At 47.2% G+C, this 19516-nt stretch overlaps 1 protein-coding gene across 2 annotated transcripts in view; it reads left to right on the forward strand.

The window, feature by feature from the left end:
• The window catches only part of LOC136607801 (zinc finger protein 605-like), a 432755-nt gene extending 415008 nt beyond the window's left edge, over window positions 1-17747 (forward strand). For both annotated transcript variants that reach the window (XM_066589065.1, XM_066589064.1), the window contains exons 2-6: window positions 4756-4905; window positions 6018-6197; window positions 6282-6408; window positions 12477-12638; window positions 15346-17747. In XM_066589065.1, coding sequence (XP_066445162.1) covers window positions 4804-4905; window positions 6018-6197; window positions 6282-6408; window positions 12477-12638; window positions 15346-17015 — 2241 coding nt within the window. In that variant the 5' untranslated portion in view covers window positions 4756-4803 and the 3' untranslated portion in view covers window positions 17016-17747. The remainder of the gene's footprint in view (window positions 1-4755; window positions 4906-6017; window positions 6198-6281; window positions 6409-12476; window positions 12639-15345) is intronic.
• The last annotated feature ends 1769 nt before the right edge of the window (window positions 17748-19516 follow it).

Below are 19516 nucleotides of genomic sequence, written 5' to 3' on the forward strand. Positions count from 1 at the left end.
TGAGGGGAAGAGTGGAGGCACTAGTGCATTGAGGGGAAGAGTGGAGGCACTAGTGCATTGAGGGGAAGAGTGGAGGCACTACTGCATTGGGGGGGAGAGTGGAGGCACTACTGCATTGGGGGGGAGAGTGGAGGCACTACTGCATTGGGGGGGGGAGATTGAAGGCACTAGTGCATTGGGGGTGGAAGATTGTAGGCACTAGTGCATTGGGGGGAAGAGTGGTGGCACTAGTGCATTGGGGGAAGAGTGGAGGCACTACCGCATTGGGGGGGGGGGGGAGAGTGAAGGCACTACCGCATTGGGGGGGGGAAGAGTGGAGGCACTACCGCATTGGGGGGGGGGAGAGTGGAGGCACTACCGCATTGGGGGGGGGAGTGGAGGCACTAGTGCATTGAAGGGGGAAGAGTGGAGGCACTAGTGCATTGAAGGGGGAAGAGTGGAGGCACTAGTGCATTGAAGGGGGAAGAGTGGAGGCACTAGTGCATTGAAGGGGGAAGAGTGGAGGCACTAGTGCATTGAAGGGGGAAGAGTGGAGGCACTAGTGCATTGAAGGGGGAAGAGTGGAGGCACTAGTGCATTGAAGGGGGAAGAGTGGAGGCACTAGTGCATTGAAGGGGGAAGAGTGGAGGCACTAGTGCATTGAAGGGGGAAGAGTGGAGGCACTAGTGCATTGAAGGGGGAAGAGTGGAGGCACTAGTGCATTGAAGGGGGAAGAGTGGAGGCACTAGTGCATTGAAGGGGGAAGAGTGGAGGCACTAGTGCATTGAGGGGAAGAGTGGAGGCACTAGTGCATTGAGGGGAAGAGTGGAGGCACTAGTGCATTGAGGGGAAGAGTGGAGGCACTAGTGCATTGAGGGGAAGAGTGGAGGCACTAGTGCATTGGGGGGGAGAGTAGTGGCACTACTGCATTGGGGGGGAGAGTGGAGGCACTACTGCATTGGGGGGGAGAGTGGAGGCACTACTGCATTGGGGGGAGAGTGGAGGCACTACTGCATTGGGGGGGGAGTGGAGGCACTACCTCATTGGGGGGGAGTGGAGGCACTACCGCATTGGGGGGGAGTGGAGGCACTACTGCATTGGGGGGGGGGAGATTGAAGGCACTAGTGCATTGGGGGGAAGATTGTAGGCACTAGTGCATTGGGGGAAAGAGTGGTGGCACTAGTGCATTGGGGGGAAGAGTGGAGGCACTACCGCATTGGGGGGGGAAGAGTGGAGGCACTACCGCATTGGGGGGGGGGGAAGAGTGGAGGCACTACCGCATTGGGGGGGGGGGAGAGTGGAGGCACTACCGCATTGGGGGGGGGGGGAAGAGTGGAGGCACTACCTCATTGGGGGGGGGAGAGTGGAGGCACTACCGCATGGGGGGGAAGAGTGGAGGCACTACCGCATTGGGGGGGGGGAAAGAGTGGAGGCACTACCGCATTGGGGGGGGAAGAGTGGAGGCACTACCGCATTAGGGGGGGGGGAAGAGTGGAGGCACTACCGCATTAGGGGGGGGGGGAGAGTGGAGGCACTACCGCATTAGGGGGGGGGGGAGAGTGGAGGCACTACCGCATTGGGGGGGAAGAGTGGAGGCACTACCGCATTGGGGGGGGGGGAAGAGTGGAGGCACTAGTGCATTGAAGGGGGAAGAGTGGAGGCACTAGTGCATTGAAGGGGGAAGAGTGGAGGCACTAGTGCATTGAAGGGGGAAGAGTGGAGGCACTAGTGCATTGAAGGGGGAAGAGTGGAGGCACTAGTGCATTGAAGGGGGAAGAGTGGAGGCACTAGTGCATTGAAGGGGGAAGAGTGGAGGCACTAGTGCATTGAAGGGGGAAGAGTGGAGGCACTAGTGCATTGAAGGGGGAAGAGTGGAGGCACTAGTGCATTGAAGGGGGAAGAGTGGAGGCACTAGTGCATTGAAGGGGGAAGAGTGGAGGCACTAGTGCATTGAAGGGGGAAGAGTGGAGGCACTAGTGCATTGAAGGGGGAAGAGTGGAGGCACTAGTGCATTGAAGGGGGAAGAGTGGAGGCACTAGTGCATTGAAGGGGGAAGAGTGGAGGCACTAGTGCATTGAAGGGGGAAGAGTGGAGGCACTAGTGCATTGAAGGGGGAAGAGTGGAGGCACTAGTGCATTGAAGGGGGAAGAGTGGAGGCACTAGTGCATTGAAGGGGGAAGAGTGGAGGCACTAGTGCATTGAAGGGGGAAGAGTGGAGGCACTAGTGCATTGAAGGGGGAAGAGTGGAGGCACTAGTGCATTGAAGGGGGAAGAGTGGAGGCACTAGTGCATTGAAGGGGGAAGAGTGGAGGCACTAGTGCATTGAAGGGGGAAGAGTGGAGGCACTAGTGCATTGAAGGGGGAAGAGTGGAGGCACTAGTGCATTGAAGGGGGAAGAGTGGAGGCACTAGTGCATTGAAGGGGGAAGAGTGGAGGCACTAGTGCATTGAAGGGGGAAGAGTGGAGGCACTAGTGCATTGAAGGGGGAAGAGTGGAGGCACTAGTGCATTGAAGGGGGAAGAGTGGAGGCACTAGTGCATTGAAGGGGGAAGAGTGGAGGCACTAGTGCATTGAAGGGGGAAGAGTGGAGGCACTAGTGCATTGAAGGGGGAAGAGTGGAGGCACTAGTGCATTGAAGGGGGAAGAGTGGAGGCACTAGTGCATTGAAGGGGGAAGAGTGGAGGCACTAGTGCATTGAAGGGGGAAGAGTGGAGGCACTAGTGCATTGAAGGGGGAAGAGTGGAGGCACTAGTGCATTGAAGGGGGAAGAGTGGAGGCACTAGTGCATTGAAGGGGGAAGAGTGGAGGCACTAGTGCATTGAAGGGGGAAGAGTGGAGGCACTAGTGCATTGGGGGGGGGAAGAGTGGAGGCACTACCGCATTGGGGGGGGGAAGAGTGGAGGCACTGCCGCATTGGGGGGGGGGAAGAGTGGAGGCACTGCCGCATTGGGGGGGGGGAAGAGTGGAGGCACTGCCGCATTGGGGGGGGGAAGAGTGGAGGCACTGCCGCATTGGGGGGGGGAAGAGTGGAGGCACTGCCGCATTGGGGGGGGGGAAGAGTGGAGGCACTACCGCATTGGGGGGGGGGAAGAGTGGAGGCACTACCGCATTGGGGGGGGGAAGAGTGGAGGCACTACCGCATTGGGGGGGGGGAAGAGTGGAGGCACTACCGCATTGGGGGGGGGAAGAGTGGAGGCACTACCGCATTGGGGGGGGGGAGAGTGGAGGCACTGCCGCATTGGGGGGGGGGGGGAGAGTGGAGGCACTGCCGCATTGGGGGGGGGGGGAGAGTGGAGGCACTGCCGCATTGGGGGGGGGGGGAGAGTGGAGGCACTGCCGCATTGGGGGGCGGGAAGAGTGGAGGCACTACCGCATTGGGGGGCGGGAAGAGTGGAGGCACTACCGCATTGGGGGGGGAAGAGTGGAGGCACTACCGCATTGGGGGGGGAAGAGTGGAGGCACTACCGCATTGGGGGGGGAAGAGTGGAGGCACTACCGCATTGGGGGGGAAGAGTGGAGGCACTACCGCATTGGGGGGGGAAGAGTGGAGGCACTACCGCATTGGGGGGGGAAGAGTGGAGGCACTACCTCATTGGGGGGGGGGGGGAAAGAGTGGAGGCACTACCGCATTGGGGGGGGGGAAGAGTGGAGGCACTACCGCATTGGGGGGGGGGGGGAAAGAGTGGAGGCACTACCGCATTGGGGGGGGGAAGAGTGGAGGCACTACCGCATTGGGGGGGGGGGGGAAGAGTGGAGGCACTACCGCATTGGGGGGGGGGAGAGTGGAGGCACTACCGCATTGGGGGGGGGGGAAGAGTGGAGGCACTACCGCATTGGGGGGGGAAGAGTGGAGGCACTACCGCATTGGGGGGCGGGAAGAGTGGAGGCACTACCGCATTGGGGGGGGGGGAAGAGTGGAGGCACTACCGCATTGGGGGGGGGGGGAAGAGTGGAGGCACTACCGCATTGGGGGGGGGGAAGAGTGGAGGCACTACCGCATTGGGGGGGGGGGAAGAGTGGAGGCACTACCGCATTGGGGGGGGGGGGGAAGAGTGGAGGCACTACCGCATTGGGGGGGGGAGAGTGGAGGCACTACCGCATTGGGGGGGGGGGGAGAGTGGAGGCACTACCGCATTGGGGGGGGAAGAGTGGAGGCACTACCGCATTGGGGGGGGAAGAGTGGAGGCACTGCCGCATTGGGTGGGGAAGAGTGGAGGCACTACCGCATTGGGGGGGGAAGAGTGGAAGCACTACCGCTTTTAGGGGGGGGGAGAGTGGAGGCACTACTGTATGGTTAGTTTTGTTTTCGCTGGTAGTATGTCACCTGGCTAGCCAGGCAACAAGTCTGTCAGTAAGAGCTCAGACCCCCAGGTGGTATTTTGTAATTTATACCGCAAAGTGAATGTTATTTTTTCAGCACAAAAAAGCCAATGTTGGACTGAAGTGGTTGCGTCTCGAAACGGTTCTCGATTATGAAGTAACCCCGCCCCCTGGCCTCATAAGCGCACAACAGGCAGGGATTTAACCTTCTCAGAATGCACCATATCTTTTCATTACTGCAATTTTAAAAGATATATATATATATTTTTGCTTTCTATTGCTGAAGCTGGAAGCTGGGGCTTGGGGTTTTTGTTTTTTGCAGGACAAGTTTCCATTTTTAATTACACAATTTTTGCATACGTAAAATTCATTGAATAACTATATTTTGGGAAAGTTAGAAAATAATCCGTTCCGATGTCCTCTGTATTATTTAGAGTCTCTCCTTTTGTCATAAAGGTGCCTGCATTACTCGAACCGTCCAGTATCCTGATATTCTCATCCAGAATGGACCTTCATCTAAAAGATCCCCTGAAGATGGACAGGAATGAGATCACCAAAAGTATAATCACTGCAACCCTGGAGATCATCTACCTGCTGACCGGGGAGGTAAGCTTTTATATATGATTGTATTATGTAACAAGTCAGACTAAGGGAAGAGAAAATCCATTCTAGGAAGTAATCGGGACAATCCAGTGTCCTGTATAATGGCTTCCAGACCTTCCAAGTGAGGGAGAACTAAAGAACTGAACCGCAGAGAATGTGAAGATCGGCCACCAATATGGTCAGTTCTGTATGGTGGGAACCAATGAGCTAATAGTAATGTTGTAGGAGCAATGAGAATGGTAAGTAGGCTCCTTGTAATAAGGAGGGAAGGGCCAGCTTGCAAAAAGCAGAATCAGTTGGCTGAAGTCTGGCCACAAGACTTGAATTTCGCCAGTAGCTTGGCATCTATAAAGGAACATAAAAGACAAGTTTCCAGCACTTCTGGGGAAAATAAAAAACCTTCTTTATTAAATGGCATTACAAGACATGCGCACATGCGGTGGGGGTCAAGTTTTCAAGTCTTTTAATGCTATTTAACAAAGAAGCTTTTGTTATTCTTCCCGGAAGTCCTTGATACTTGCATCAGGCACCTGGGAGGTAATTGGAAGTCAGGCAGAAGATGGATTGAGTGGGCACGTTAGTGGTGAGCGGACTTTCTTTTTGCTAGTTACTCTTTGTTATAAAGAAGCATAGTAGATTATGGCCCGTCTGGTCTCACTGTATATTGTTTCCTTCATATTGTTCTCATCGGATATATTTATCCCTGGAACATTTAGGCTGCATTCAGACTGATCCAACAGTACGGACCAGAATAGGACATTCTGTGTGAACAAGCGCTCATGTGAATAGCCTAATTGGCTATAACTGGTATCTGCTGTGTCTGAAGTACATGGATTGAAAATATGCCTATGTGAATATGGACCCTTACAGTCACTTACTGTTGATTTTCTAACCACATCTGCTGGGAGTTTGTTCCAACAATCTACTATCCTTAGTAAAATATTTTTAAGGCCTTTCAGCATTTCTGTAGACTGTCTTTGGACTCTTGGTTTCCAGAACTGAATCTAGAGTTGTACAGCAGATAAGGTCTTTATACAGCGGGATCACAATCTCTCACTTTCTACTCAGTGAGGAACACTCGGTTCAGTTCTCTACGTGTCTCTCTTCATACACAGGATTACACAGTAGTAAAGAAGACATCGGGTGACGGTACGACTCCCAACAGCCATCTCCATGAGTCAGGAGGATGGAGCAGGAGCCAGAGCCCCATCACAGAGGCTCCTCCTCACTTACCGATACATGAGCAGAAGATCCTAGAACTCACCAACAAGATCACTGAGCTGCTGACTGGAGAGGTGACACTGCTGGGAATGCTGGGTAATTATACAGTAACAGCACTAGAGGAGTCTGGGTAATGACGGTATCATTGTGTGTGCCAGGTTCCTATAAGGTGTCAGGATGTCGCTGTCTATTTCACCATGGAGGAGTCCGAGTATTTAGAAGAACATGAGCATCTCTACAAGGACATCATGATGGAGAACTATAAGCCATATGTAGCAGTAGAAGGTAAGAAGATATATGTGTATACTAAAATGGATATAATTGTTTTATAATGCAATGACATGCTAAAAGTAGTGGGAGAGCAGTATGTAAATTGATTATAAAGTGGCGTTACCTCAAGGGACGGCTTGGAAATGCCCACACCTGTACAAGTTGTCGGATGTTCTCTTGTGTGTGAAGTTGAACACTGCCCAGCATGCTTATGGCAAGATGGCGTGAAGCATTCGACTAAGCAATGATAGTGGGTGCCAGATGGATGGGATACTCTATTTCCGAAGTTTTGTGGATATTTAACATTCTTTGATCCACAGTGTAACATTTGTATCGGGAAAACGTCATCGAAGGCATTACCACCTACAGTGGACAGCGCAGTGCCCGCCCACGGGTACTTGATGATCATGACTGGCAGCGTCTGGCTAGAATTGTCTATATCAGGGTTCCCCAACTCCAGTCCTCAGGGACCCCCAACAGGTCATGTTTTCAGGATTTCCTCAGTATTGCACAGGTTATGTAATTATCATCAGTGCCTCAGACCTTGCCATAGGTGTACTTACCATAGGATACCCTGAAAACATGACCTGTTGGTCCTCCCTGAGGACTGGAGTTGGGGACCCCTGGTCTATATAAACAGACAAGTGACTTCAGCAGAAAGCACATGCACAATGCAGAAGATCCCCACACACACATATCCTAAAGGTCAGTGAACCCTAGTTGACTGATTGCATGTGGCGTGATCCGATGAGTCACGTTACCAATTGTTTCAGTCTGATGGTAGGGTTTGTCTGTGGTGCAGAACCCATGAAGCCATGGAGCACAGTTGTCAACAAGGCACCGTGCAGGCTGGTCGTTCCATACTGGTGTGGGGTGTGTTCCCATGTTCAAATACATCATTGAGTAGTGCCCCGTACATGCCACTGCTTGATGGCCATTTCTATTCCTTCATGGACTTCATATACCGCCACAGTGATATGATGATACACAATGTCATCCGGCTCCAGTTGTCTGGAATTTATTCGAGGAGCATGTTGCTGCAATAAAGTTGCTGCAAATGGTGTGGACCGCACATTCAACTGACATGAACCCATGGGATGTGGTGGGAAAGTCTATTTGCACCCGAGATCCTTCACCAATCAATACCGTGGAGCTGCGAGTGGCTATTCAGATGCCATGGACCAACATCCCTCTGGACTTCTTCCATCCACTTGTGGAATTAGTGCCATGTCGAGTTGCTGCACTTCGCTGGTGAAAGGTTGTCTTACACAATATTAGTTCTTATTTATCTTCTTAATGTATCATTGTCTATTACTATATGCAAAGATGGGAACTAAAAACTTTGCTTAAGCGTTGGAGGACCTGGCACTGGATAAAGTCAGCAAGACTGGGTGGGTGTGCTTCAAGCCTGGCGCCACAAAGACGCTCTTCTGCTGAGCTCCGGACCCAGGTGTCCCTGTTCTCCAGCTACCACTGCCTTTTCTTGCCCCCAGCCTCTACCTGCTGGAGGATAGGATGGGAAAGAGAGCAGGATGCAAGGGGCTGCCCTACGCAACTGCTGACTGTGGCATCTCCAGGTTTCTGTGTTCCCACCCCCCTTCCCAACCCAATCCGTGCTACTTCAGGCTCCAGACAATATGGCGCTGCTGCACCACTCCATCCGCTCTTTCTGAGGTCAGGGCCCTTGCTGCTGCATCCACTAGTGCTTCAGAAGCCAGCATAGAGGGAGTGCCTCTTCAGACTCCGCGGGTTTCTGCCCACTACCACCATCAGACAGCTGTCCTTCTGCGGACGACATGCGCTCAGCAGGGGGGACTGTGTGACCATTAGTGGAGGAGAGGCTGGCTTTGCCTGGCATGGAGAAGGGGTCGGCGCTGCATTCCTGCTCTCAACATCATCAAGCTCCACAAATGGTGGAATCAGCCGGCACAGGGACTTGCCAATAGAGTGAAGGGCGGACAAGGCTCCACCGTAGAATCTTCCTCTCCAGCTGGATACCTTCCCCTCCTGTGGGGGTCCTCAGGCTCTTCCTGATATTAAAGACATCTGGAGTCTCCTGCATACAATATCCACCAAAAAGTACCTAGAATCCATGGTATAGCATGTGAAATCCTGGCAGGAAAGAGCCATTGCAGCATTTTAGACAGGACTATGCTCAATGTGTGTTGGTCATGGAAGAAGTACGTTCGCATGACCAGGGCCAAGGAAACATGATCTTCCCAATGTGCCTTCAACAAAACTGTTCTTCTCCAAGTCAATGACCAAGAGAACAGAGGCCACAGAAACCACATCAAACTGCAAGGAATCCCTGAAACCATACCTGCCTTAGATATGCGGAGCCATGTAATAGCCGTATTCAATAAAATCTTGTCCTGAACAGAGACCACAGAGATCCACATTGATAGGGTCCATAGCGTGGTGAGCCTCCTCCGGTGCTCTGACTCCTTCATGCCAAGAGACGTACCATGCAAAATCCATTTTTTTTCAGTTAGGCGGCCTGCAGACAGCCGGGTCGGATCCCGCTGCGTGAATTCTCGCAGCTGCAGACGGACCCACACCCCTGCACAGACCTGCAGCTCACCCACTCCCGTCGTCTCCCTGCTCTGCTACGTGCTGGCTGCCGCCCACCTGGGGCATGCGCAGAGCGGAACCAGCCTGTCACTAGTGACGTTTCTGGCCGGGCTTCTGCGAGGCCCACAGATGCCGCGACTTGTTTTCCCGCAGAGAAATCGCAGCTGTGTGCATGGGATTGCATTATCTAATGCAATCTTATGGCAGCGGGCAGAAATTCTGCGGAAAATCCCGCCGTGGAATTTCCGTCCGTGTGCAGGCGGCCTTAAAGGAGGAGATCTTATAACCAGCTTGGTGGCAGGGTACCATAACCTTTCAAATTGCTTCTGTCCAGCTATTCTCGGATGTTTCCCAACGCAGCCTGGAGATGAGGCTCCTGCTAAAACCACCTCCTGAATCAGCTCTCTGAGATGGGTGTAACTTGCAGGTGGAGTCATTCCTTCCATCTTATATTCCGGAAGAACGGCTCTACGTTCAACCTGCATCCCCCATGTTAAGCTGCGGCTCTGGCCTAATTCTTAGGCATAAATCAGTTGACCACTTCGGATTCTCTGGTTTTCCTGTTACCTCCTATTCATCAACGCCTTCTGTATCAGTGGAGTTCGACATCTAGACCTCGTCGCTCTTCCCTCAATGGAGGGGATGGGTCCACACTGTCTCAGTCTACATCTCTTGTATCCTTTTCATTCTAAAAGCCTTAATTTCACCACATACTAAGAAGGCCTGATTCGGTTGACCTTACGTCTTTATGTGGTTCATGGCGTGCCTGGTGACTTTTGCTCTTTTTTTATCTTTTCTGCTCTGTCTTCCAGGATATTTTTTTTTTGCACTTTTGTTTTCTTTTATATTCTGATGGCTCTATGATTTCTCTCGAGGCTTTGACATGGACACTTTCTTTTGCTACCCTCAAAACACAGGGTCTCAACTCTTCAGAGAAAAGGTCTTCTCTCTTCCATCTCTCAAAAGGGTCTTAGATAGCCTTCCTTCACGAATCCCGTTTTAATTGCTGAATTTCGGAAACTCTAACAGATTTCCAGTTTCAAAATTAACTTTCAGAAATCTGAGGCCTTAAATGTGTTGCTACCCCAAACACTTCAAAGCTTTCTCCTTTCAGTTTAGGTGGTTCCATGTCGCTTTACCCTTGTAATTATATCGCCCTTATCCGGAATGTCTGGGAAGACCTGGTTCATTGGTCCAGGGGTTTGTACAAGTGGCTAGGACGTCGCGCTATTACCAAATAAATGTTCTACCTTGTATATTATATTTTTTTCACACTCGTCCCATTAAAATTCCCGGTCATTTCTTTAAAATACTCTCTACGGATTTGATCAAGTTAATTTGTGCTAACAAACTGATGTAGTTAACTCACTTGATTCTTTATTGACCTAAATCTCAATGGGGTGAAGGCCTACCGGACCTGCAACATTATTATCAGGCTTCAGTATTATATGCCCTGGATTGGTGCAGGCACAATTCCTTGAAATAGTGCGTCTCCATAGAACTCTCCTTTTCCTAAACCCCTCTATACTTCCCTGGGTAGCGTCCCTTCTGCCAACCTTGTGATCTCATCCCATAATTAGGCGTATGCTTTACCTCTTCCATAACCTGTTCCCCAGGGTGTTGGTATCTCCCCCCCCTTCTCCTCAATTTCCTATACTAGGAAATCCACAAGTTCGAGTAGATCGCGTCGCCGGTAAATGTCGTGCTGTACACTTGTTATCGGTTTCGGATTGGCTCTCTCAGTCGGATTTCCTGTTGGCCTGAGTTTCTTGGAGATTTATACGAGTAGTCCATTTTTCAGGCTCCCTCTTCCCTATATAAGGTTTTTGTAGACCTCTGACTGCATTTGAAAGTGCCTATTTGAGGTCAGGCTCTACCCAGCACTTCTCATCTGTAATTTATTCTCTCCCGATCTCACAGCCCCAGGGTTACAACCCCTCCCATTTGATCAAATGGGAGCAGGATCTGTCTCTCTTCCTGGCCCAGGTGACAACATATTCGAGTTAACACACAAGTCCCCTATTCCGAGCAGATACCCAGGAGGCAGGTTACATATTGCTCTCGCGGTGGTACTACGTGCCCTCCCAGCTATACAAAATATACCCCTCTTCATTTCCAATATGTTGGAGCTGTGGTACAGGGACAGGCACTCTCTTGCACATCTTCTGGGACTGCCCACCGGTGCGGAGCTTCTGGAAGGCTGATAACCTTAATATCTGTAAAGTTTACACTTGCAAGTGCCTGAATCTCCAGCCCTTTTCCTCCTACATCTTTCTGATCTCCCTCTACATGCATAACTGCAAGTCAATACTCAAACATCTGATTTAATGCGTCCCGCTTCTGCTTTCTGGCTTACTAGAAGTCCTCTTCGCCACCTTTCCTGGTTCAATGGGTACACGAGGTGGAGGACATTCAGTGGTTGGAGGAACTTACGCCTTCATTACATGATATAACTCCTGGTACTCGGCCTAGCCCCCTAGGTTAGTTTCCAATATACACAAGAATACTGAGAGATTATGGGCTCCAGCTAAATATGCTGACCTTAAAAACTTTGACATTCTCCTGTGTGGTCCCTGTCGAAGCCTCGGTCCATTCCATTCTCCCATCCCTCCCAAAACAGAGTGGGGAATTTGAAAGAGAAAAAAAATCACATCACGTATATCCATGAGGTCAGATTCCTGGGCATGCGCACTGCCAATTACAACCCATACACAGTCTGTGCCGGCAGTGCATATGGGCTATAATACGTACAACAGTGCGGGAGACTGTACGCATAGGCCCGTGTGAATGAGCCCTTAGCCTAATTTCTAGCCAGTTAGTGCGATATCAAGCCATGTAACTCTGCCCAAAATCACGCTCCAATGCAAGGCGTTGTGGGGTCAGAAACGTGTCTCATCACTTCAGGCAAGTGTTTTCCATTGTTTGGGATGCTTTTGTCGACCCCATTGAAAACAATGGGCAGCACCCAAAGATAGGACCTGGCGCAATTTTTTTTTCCTGCACCGCACCGCGGAATCACTCATGTATATGACCCCATTCAAAATTATGGAATTCGTATTCCTGCGATATTTTTGCTTGTGAGAGCGGTGTTAAAATGACACACATGCCAAATTTACAAAATTTGGCCTGGTCATTAAGGCATAAGCAGGTTTGGTCTTGGAAGTTGAATTAAGCTGATGCCACATGTGTCGGCAGAGAACCGGTTTGATTGCCAGAAAGATTGTGCTTTTTGGATTTTTCAATGTTCTCAAGTCTATGTGATAAAAGTCTTCACTGATACATTTTAAGGAACTGGATAATGTTTTATAAGCTGGAATCACACATGTAGTTTTTGATGTACTTTTTGTGAGCCAAAGCCCTAAACGAGTTCAAGAGGATCCTCTTCTGGCTTTGGCTTAAAAACGTCATCAAAAACTGCGGGTCTTTTCCGACCTCATAGGAATGTTATACATTTGTCTACTTTTTGTAGTTCAAAAACAAAAAATGTCAAAATCTGGTTTTATTTCTAACAGAAAATCCCAGTGAGAACTCTGATGGAAACTTCATGTCACCAGTACATTACAAAGTAGAAGATGAAGAGATCATGTGTTCCTCAGGAGAAAACCTCAATATCATATCCTTTAAATATGAGGAATGTTCTCCCGACCCATCGCAGAATTTTACCACACATACAGGTCAGAAAATATTTCAGTTTGGTGTTAAAAATATGTGAAACAAAAAACAACACAGGATAAGTGATAAATGTATGATTGCTGGGGATCCCACTGGTGGGACCCCTAAAGGTTACATGGGACCAGGGTAACTGAAGAACTCCTAAGGAATGGAGTGGTAGTGTGCATGTCCTACCACCAGAACAATCACTTCTATGTGGAGGGAGATACTCTGGCAATGCACTCAGCTATCTTCATAGAAGTAAGCATGTTGGTGGCCACAGGTTTACTGCTGCCCCATTCACCAGTAGGACTCTGGACGATCTATTCTGAGGTTCCTGTGGTTGAAGTGATCTGCAATTGGTACTGGAGGGCTAAATATGTTGGCAAAGAACAGGTTTGATTGCCAGACAAATTTGGGCTTTTCAGATTTTTGAGTTTGAGTAAAGTTAGGATTATATAATAAAAGTTCTAGCTGGATGTGTACCAGAATCATCATCTTTGTCATGGATACATCTAAAGATACACTTATTGTCAAAGAAATCCTTTCCCTAGAAGGAGTTGTTGGAATCGAGTGAAACTTTATATCTATGATTGCAATGTTGATATAAGTTAATAATTACATTATCAGAGCAAAAGGATCATATGTTGCGGAAAATAACACTTAAAGGGAGCTCTAGTACCCTGTTGGGTCACCTGTAGCTTGGATGCAAGATGGGATGGAGGCATATATTTTCCATATGGTATTCTGCGGCGTATCTGTCCACATTTGCTATAACCGTGCAAATCCATGGGCTGTTGAAGTTGGTGCCCAAGATGGTCCCATACATGTTCTATTGGTGATAAATCTGGCGTCGGGGCAGGCCATAAAGAGGGCAATGTAGTGGAAGCATTCATGGTCCCTCCCTTCCCCCCAATATGCGCCCTTGTGCTTGCTGCTGAGCATTATCCTGCTGGAAAATGCCTCTTAGAAGTCACCATGAGAGGAACACATGTGGCTGCAGGATGTCCTGAGCACTGAGCTGTCATTGTCCCTCCTACCACTACTAGGGGTGACCGACTGTCATATGTGATGGCCCCCCAGACCATCACAGCAGTAGTGGGGCAGTGTGCCGTCCCACAGCAAAGGCAGGCTTGAGGCGCTCACCCCAAGGTCTCCGGACAAGAACACGGCCATTGTCAGCGCCCAAACTAAATCTGGATTCATCGCTGAGGACAACCCGGTTCCTCTCCGTAGCAGTCCAGTTTACTTTTTCACAACACCACTGCAAACAGAAGCAATCATAAGTGGGTGTAAAAGGCACAAATGTCCTTCAGCCAAGCGCCTGAAAATAGGTCAGCCAGACAAAGGGGCTTGTAATAATGGTGCCATCTGTTTCCGGATGGTAAATAATGAAATAGTTGGAGCTGTTCGTGCTTATCAGACAATCCTGGTGGTCTATCGAGGGCGTCCTGAGCCCGGTTGCCTTGTTTGTGTGCCCTCATGCATCCACTGGTCCCAAAACCTCCTAACTGTCTGGTTAGAATGTCCCAGATGGCGGGCAGTTCATCGATAGAACTATCCAGCTTCTCTAATTCCAATAATGCGCTCCCTCTCAAACTCTGGTAACTGAGCTAAATCTATTTGATCATGTCGTGGAGGCATGTCTAGTGGTTAAGCTCTACGCAAGTGGAAACAGATGTCCACTACACACAAGTAGCTTCTAAAAGCCTTTTTATAGCCCAAAGTTGGAACCACTTTTAGTGCTTTAGGTGGCAAGACCAATCATCTAATCATCCCACAACTCTAATATTGCATGCTTGAGATGTATCTGTATGCTGAGTTTTGCAGCGGAATGACAACTCCTTCTAGGGGCTTGATTTTTATTTTATTTATTTATTTACAAAACCTGTATTTTAGACAGTTTTATATGGCAGAAATTGCACATACCGCTTTTGAAGTAGGTTTTTTTTAGCCACAATCAGAAGGACATTCAAAAGAAATTAGAAATCTAGGCAAAGAACTTTGAGTTATTCTTCCTGCTCTATTCAATTCTGTCTTTGCCCTAAAAACGGCATGGTTTTCCAGTATAGCAGTCCTGGAAGGGAGCTGTTTATCCTTGTGGAGGCCACACAGTGCTCCTTTTGGAAACTGGGTATGTACATGAGATATGATATAATGGCTCATCCTGCACTGATGAGGGGCAAAAACCCCAAAACAGCTGCCGTGGATTGATATATTTTCCTTATGGAGAAGACTGGTTTGGCTTATAGCTTTAGTAATGTTACAAGGCTTTTTAAAAGCTCAGACATTGGCTAATAGGGATGTTACCTTCCCCTAGGTGGCAATACAGAGGAAATATAACTTCAATTTTCATACTTTATTTTCAGTATAATAGGAATGCTAATACATTTGTCTACTTTGGTAGTTAGGACAAGTGTTGAGTGAACCAAAACAGTCGAACCCTGTTGTAAGTTGAACTTTGTTAAAAGTTCGGTACTTCTTGAACAAGACCCATGGCGGTTGATTTTGGCCGAATCCACTAAAGAACAACAAGGAAAATGAAGGAGAAGTAAAAATAAAGAGGAATATTTTTCCTCCTTCTATTTCCATTATTTAGTCTTCTTTTTCCTTCTTTCTTCTATCTTTTTCCCTCCTTACTTCATTAATTTCGACTTAGAAACAGCTCAAAAGTACTTGCTTTAAATTGTTTTTTGTGATTTTTTTTTTTTTTTTTTTTTTCCCAAATAGAAAGTCCCACTGAGCATTCCGATGGAAACTTCATGTCATCGCTAAATAATAAAGTAGAAGATGAAGATTTCGTGCAGCACTCTCCAGGAGAAAGCCTCATTACCTATAATGTATATCCAAAACTTGAAAGTACAGATCTATCATACATCCCTACTAATCACAAGGAAACCTCCACTGACCAACCACAGAATTTTACCACAAGTACGGGTCAGCAAACCTTTCAATTTGGTGAATGTGAAGAACCATTTACAATAAGTCCAGGCCTTTTTATGTACAATATAATTCCCACAGGAGAAAAGCCGTATTCATGTTTACAAGATGTCCCTGAAAACTTAAACCTTGCTACTCACAAAAAAAGTCGCACAGAAGAGAAGCCATTTTCATGTTCAGATTGTGGGAAATGTTTTGCATATAAATACGATCTTGTTAGACACAGCAGAAGGCACACAGGAGAGAAGCCATTTCCCTGTTTGGAATGTGGGAAATGTTTTGCACATAAATCGACTCTTGCTACACACAAAATAAAGCACACAGGAGAGAAACCCTATTCATGTTCAGAATGTGGCAAATGTTTTGCACATAAATACGATCTTGTTAGACACAACCGAAGTCACACAGGAGAGAAGCCATTTTCATGTTCAGAATGTGGGAAATGCTTTACGAAGAAAATAAATCTTGTTGAACATCAGAAAATTCACACCGGAGAGAAGCCCTTTTCATGTTCAGACTGTGGGAAATGTTTTGCACATAAATACGATCTTGTTAGACACAACAGAAGGCACACAGGAGAGAAGCCGTTTTCCTGTTCGGAATGTGGGAAATGTTTTGCACGTAAATCTGCTCTCGTTACACACAAAATTAGTCACACAGGAGAAAAACCACATTCATGTTCAGAATGTGGTAAATGTTTTACGAAGAAATCAAATCTTGCTGAACATCAGAAAATTCACACAAGGGAGAAGCCATTTTCATGTTTGAGTTGTGGGAAAACTTTTACTCATAAATTCGATCTTGTTAGACACAACAGATGTCACACAGGAGAGAAGCCGTTTTCCTGTTCGGAATGTGGGAAAAGTTTCGCAAATAAATCTGTTCTTGTTGTACACAAGAGAATTCACACAGGAGAGAAGTCCCTTTCATGTTCAGAATGTGGAATGTGTTTTGCATATAAATCAAATTTTGTTAGACATAAGAGAAGTCACACAGGTGAGAAGCCATATTCATGTTCAGAATGTGGGAAATGTTTTACAAATAAAGCACATGTTGTTAAACATGAGAAGATTCACACAGGAGAGAAGCCTTATTCATGTTCAGAATGTGGGAAATCTTTTAGACTGAAATCAGTTTTTGCGGAACATCAGAAAATTCACACTGAAGAGCAACGATATCCATGTACAGAATGTGGGAAATGTTTTGTATACAAATCAAGTCTTGTTAAACATCTGAAAACTCACACAGGAGAGAAGCCATTTCCATGTTCAGAATGTGAGAAAAGTTATATGGATAAATCAGATCTTCTCAAACATCAGATAATTCACACAGGAGAGAAGCCATTTTCATGTCTGGAATGTGGAATCTGTTTTGCGTATAAATCAAGTCTTGTTAGACATGAGAGAAGTCACACAAAAGCAAACAATTTACCTGTTCAGAATGTGGGGAATGTTTTGTAGGAAAATCAAAGTTTGTTTTACATGAGAGAAGCTTTTACATGAGAGAAGCCGTATTCATGTTCAGAATGTGAGGAATGTTTTACTACTCCTGTCAAACTCAAGGATCATCAGAGAATTCACACTGGAGAGAAGTCATTTTTGTGTTCAGGATGAGATTATGTCATAGAGGGAAGTTAATTTGATTTTCTGTATGTGTAAGGAAATCACATTAAGAAAACTCATCTAGAAATGTACACTGAGAATTTCCATATTCTTGTTTGGATTGTGGGAAATGCTAAAAAAGATTTCTAACACTTTGGGTTATCAATTTAGGTGATTTTTGTTTTGTGTGGAATTGGCCTAAATCTATCAAACATTCAAGATTATATTTAACTGAGATCGACTGTATTGATGGGATCCATGACCTAAAAAGCATTGTGCATAAAAGGAGAAAAAAGGGGCAAACTATAACTGTATGTTCCCACAGGGTATAAATGATGCAGATTTTTCCTGCTTCATTTGCAGTATAAACCACATGTATAAACAACAAACTTTATCAATATAGTGAGAAAATACCTTATTTTTCTATAAGGCACAATTTTCAGCAAAATAAAATTTTGCTGAGAATAGTCTGGGCCTTATCATCCAGTAGCAGGGGGGTCTGATAAATCCAGAGATCCCTGACCACTACCTTTTTGATCTGGTTGTGCATTGATCGATCATAGGTAGAGATGAGCGAGCATACTCGATAAGGCAAACTACTCGAGTGAGTAGTACCTTTTTCAAGTACCTGCCCACTTGTCTCTAAAAATTCGGGTGCCGGCAGGGGAGAGTGGGGGGAGAGAGGGAGAGAGAGATCTCCTCTCTGTTCCTCCCCGCTCTCCCCCGCCGCTCCCCGCCCCCTGCCGGCACCCGAATCTTTAGAGACGAGCAGACAGGTACTCGAATAAGGCACTACTCACTCGAGTAGTTAGCCTTATCGAGTATGCTCGCTCATCTCTACTCATAGGGAGAACTCTGCAACCATGCATCCTGCGGCTGCACAGTCCTCCCTTTCCCTGACTGATTACATAAGGCTGGAGATCACTCGCATATCTTCCTCACCGGGTTTCACTCACTAGGTTTAATAGGAGCTGACCTTTCACTGTTAACCCACTTTTGCTATACTAGAATACCAAAGTTAATGACTGTGTTAGACCCCCTGAGTTGTTTAAATCAGTATGAAATATTTTTTCCTGTTGTCTAAACCTGTGTTGGTGCTTATAATCTGAAAAATGCAGTAATTGGTTGTAACCTGCAACAGAATTAACATACACATTTTGAATTTGCAGCTTGTCAATCATTTGCTGCAGATTTTCACGACAGATTTTAGCCTTGGCTATAAAAAGGATTAAATTTGTAACAATTCTCTCATATTGCTACACTAATATTTGGATCAAAACCTCCATCATTTGGTGCATTGTTTTGCTGCTTTTCCACTATGGAAAATAAATGGTGAATCAGTCCCGTGGAACTATACCCTTAGGCCGGCTTCACACGCACATATTTATGATATGCATAGAGTAGATTTCAATGCGTTCATTCATATTTCCATATCTTGGCATGCACATTTCAGCCGCATAAAAGAAGAAAAAGGAACATGTTCTATTTTTTTGTATATTTGCACACCGAAGGGCCCCATAGAAGTCAATAGGGGGTATGCAAGGGGATGCGTGATAAGCTGCGTAATTCCACTGGAAAAAGACGAGTTAGCAATTTCTATCAGTGTGTGTGTCCCACTTTCAAATAAAATACCCTGCAGGCATAAAAAGTACAATAAAATACGCCGAAGCGTGTGCAAAAAAAGCTTCATTTATAGCACAACGGCATACGCAATAGCGCATACATTCATCTGAAGCCAACCTTACCCTCGAATGCAGTGAATCTGAATTGTCACCACAATGGACCTTCCTTCTTATTTTCATAAATTCACCTACTGCAGAAGAATCCAGAGCGACACTGAAAAAGTAAGGACCCCCATATAAACAATTCTTTCCACATATGTGGATATTCATTCAAACATCATCTAAAGCTAAAAGTGATGGAACTGAGCAAAAAGAAACAAGAACAAATTGAGTTTACCGTAGTTCACAAAAGAAAGTCAAAGATTTGCAATACCGTTTCACGCATCAAATACCCGTTACGGCCTCATCGGCAAAAACCACCGCCAACCGGAGTTTATTGTAAGACCTTATTCACAATTGTATATTTTGCTATATATTTTTCATCAGTATTAGGTCTCCTGCTCAAGGGCGTATATCTGCTGTGGAATCCGCGGTGGGCATCCGGATCTACAGCAAATACCGGCCCATAGCATGCTATGGGACATCGATTCTTCCTGCGGAGGAAAAATCACAGCATGCTCCATTTTTCTGTGGACTGCTTCCATTGAAATCGATGAAAGACGTCCGATCCGCAGCCCTTCCGCAATTGACATTGCGGAACTGGCTTTGCTGTGTGCAGGAGGCCTGCGTAGGAGTCGG

The sequence above is a fragment of the Eleutherodactylus coqui genome, chromosome 1 (genome assembly GCF_035609145.1).
Source record: "Eleutherodactylus coqui strain aEleCoq1 chromosome 1, aEleCoq1.hap1, whole genome shotgun sequence".
Classification (NCBI taxonomy): Eukaryota; Metazoa; Chordata; class Amphibia; order Anura; family Eleutherodactylidae; genus Eleutherodactylus; species Eleutherodactylus coqui.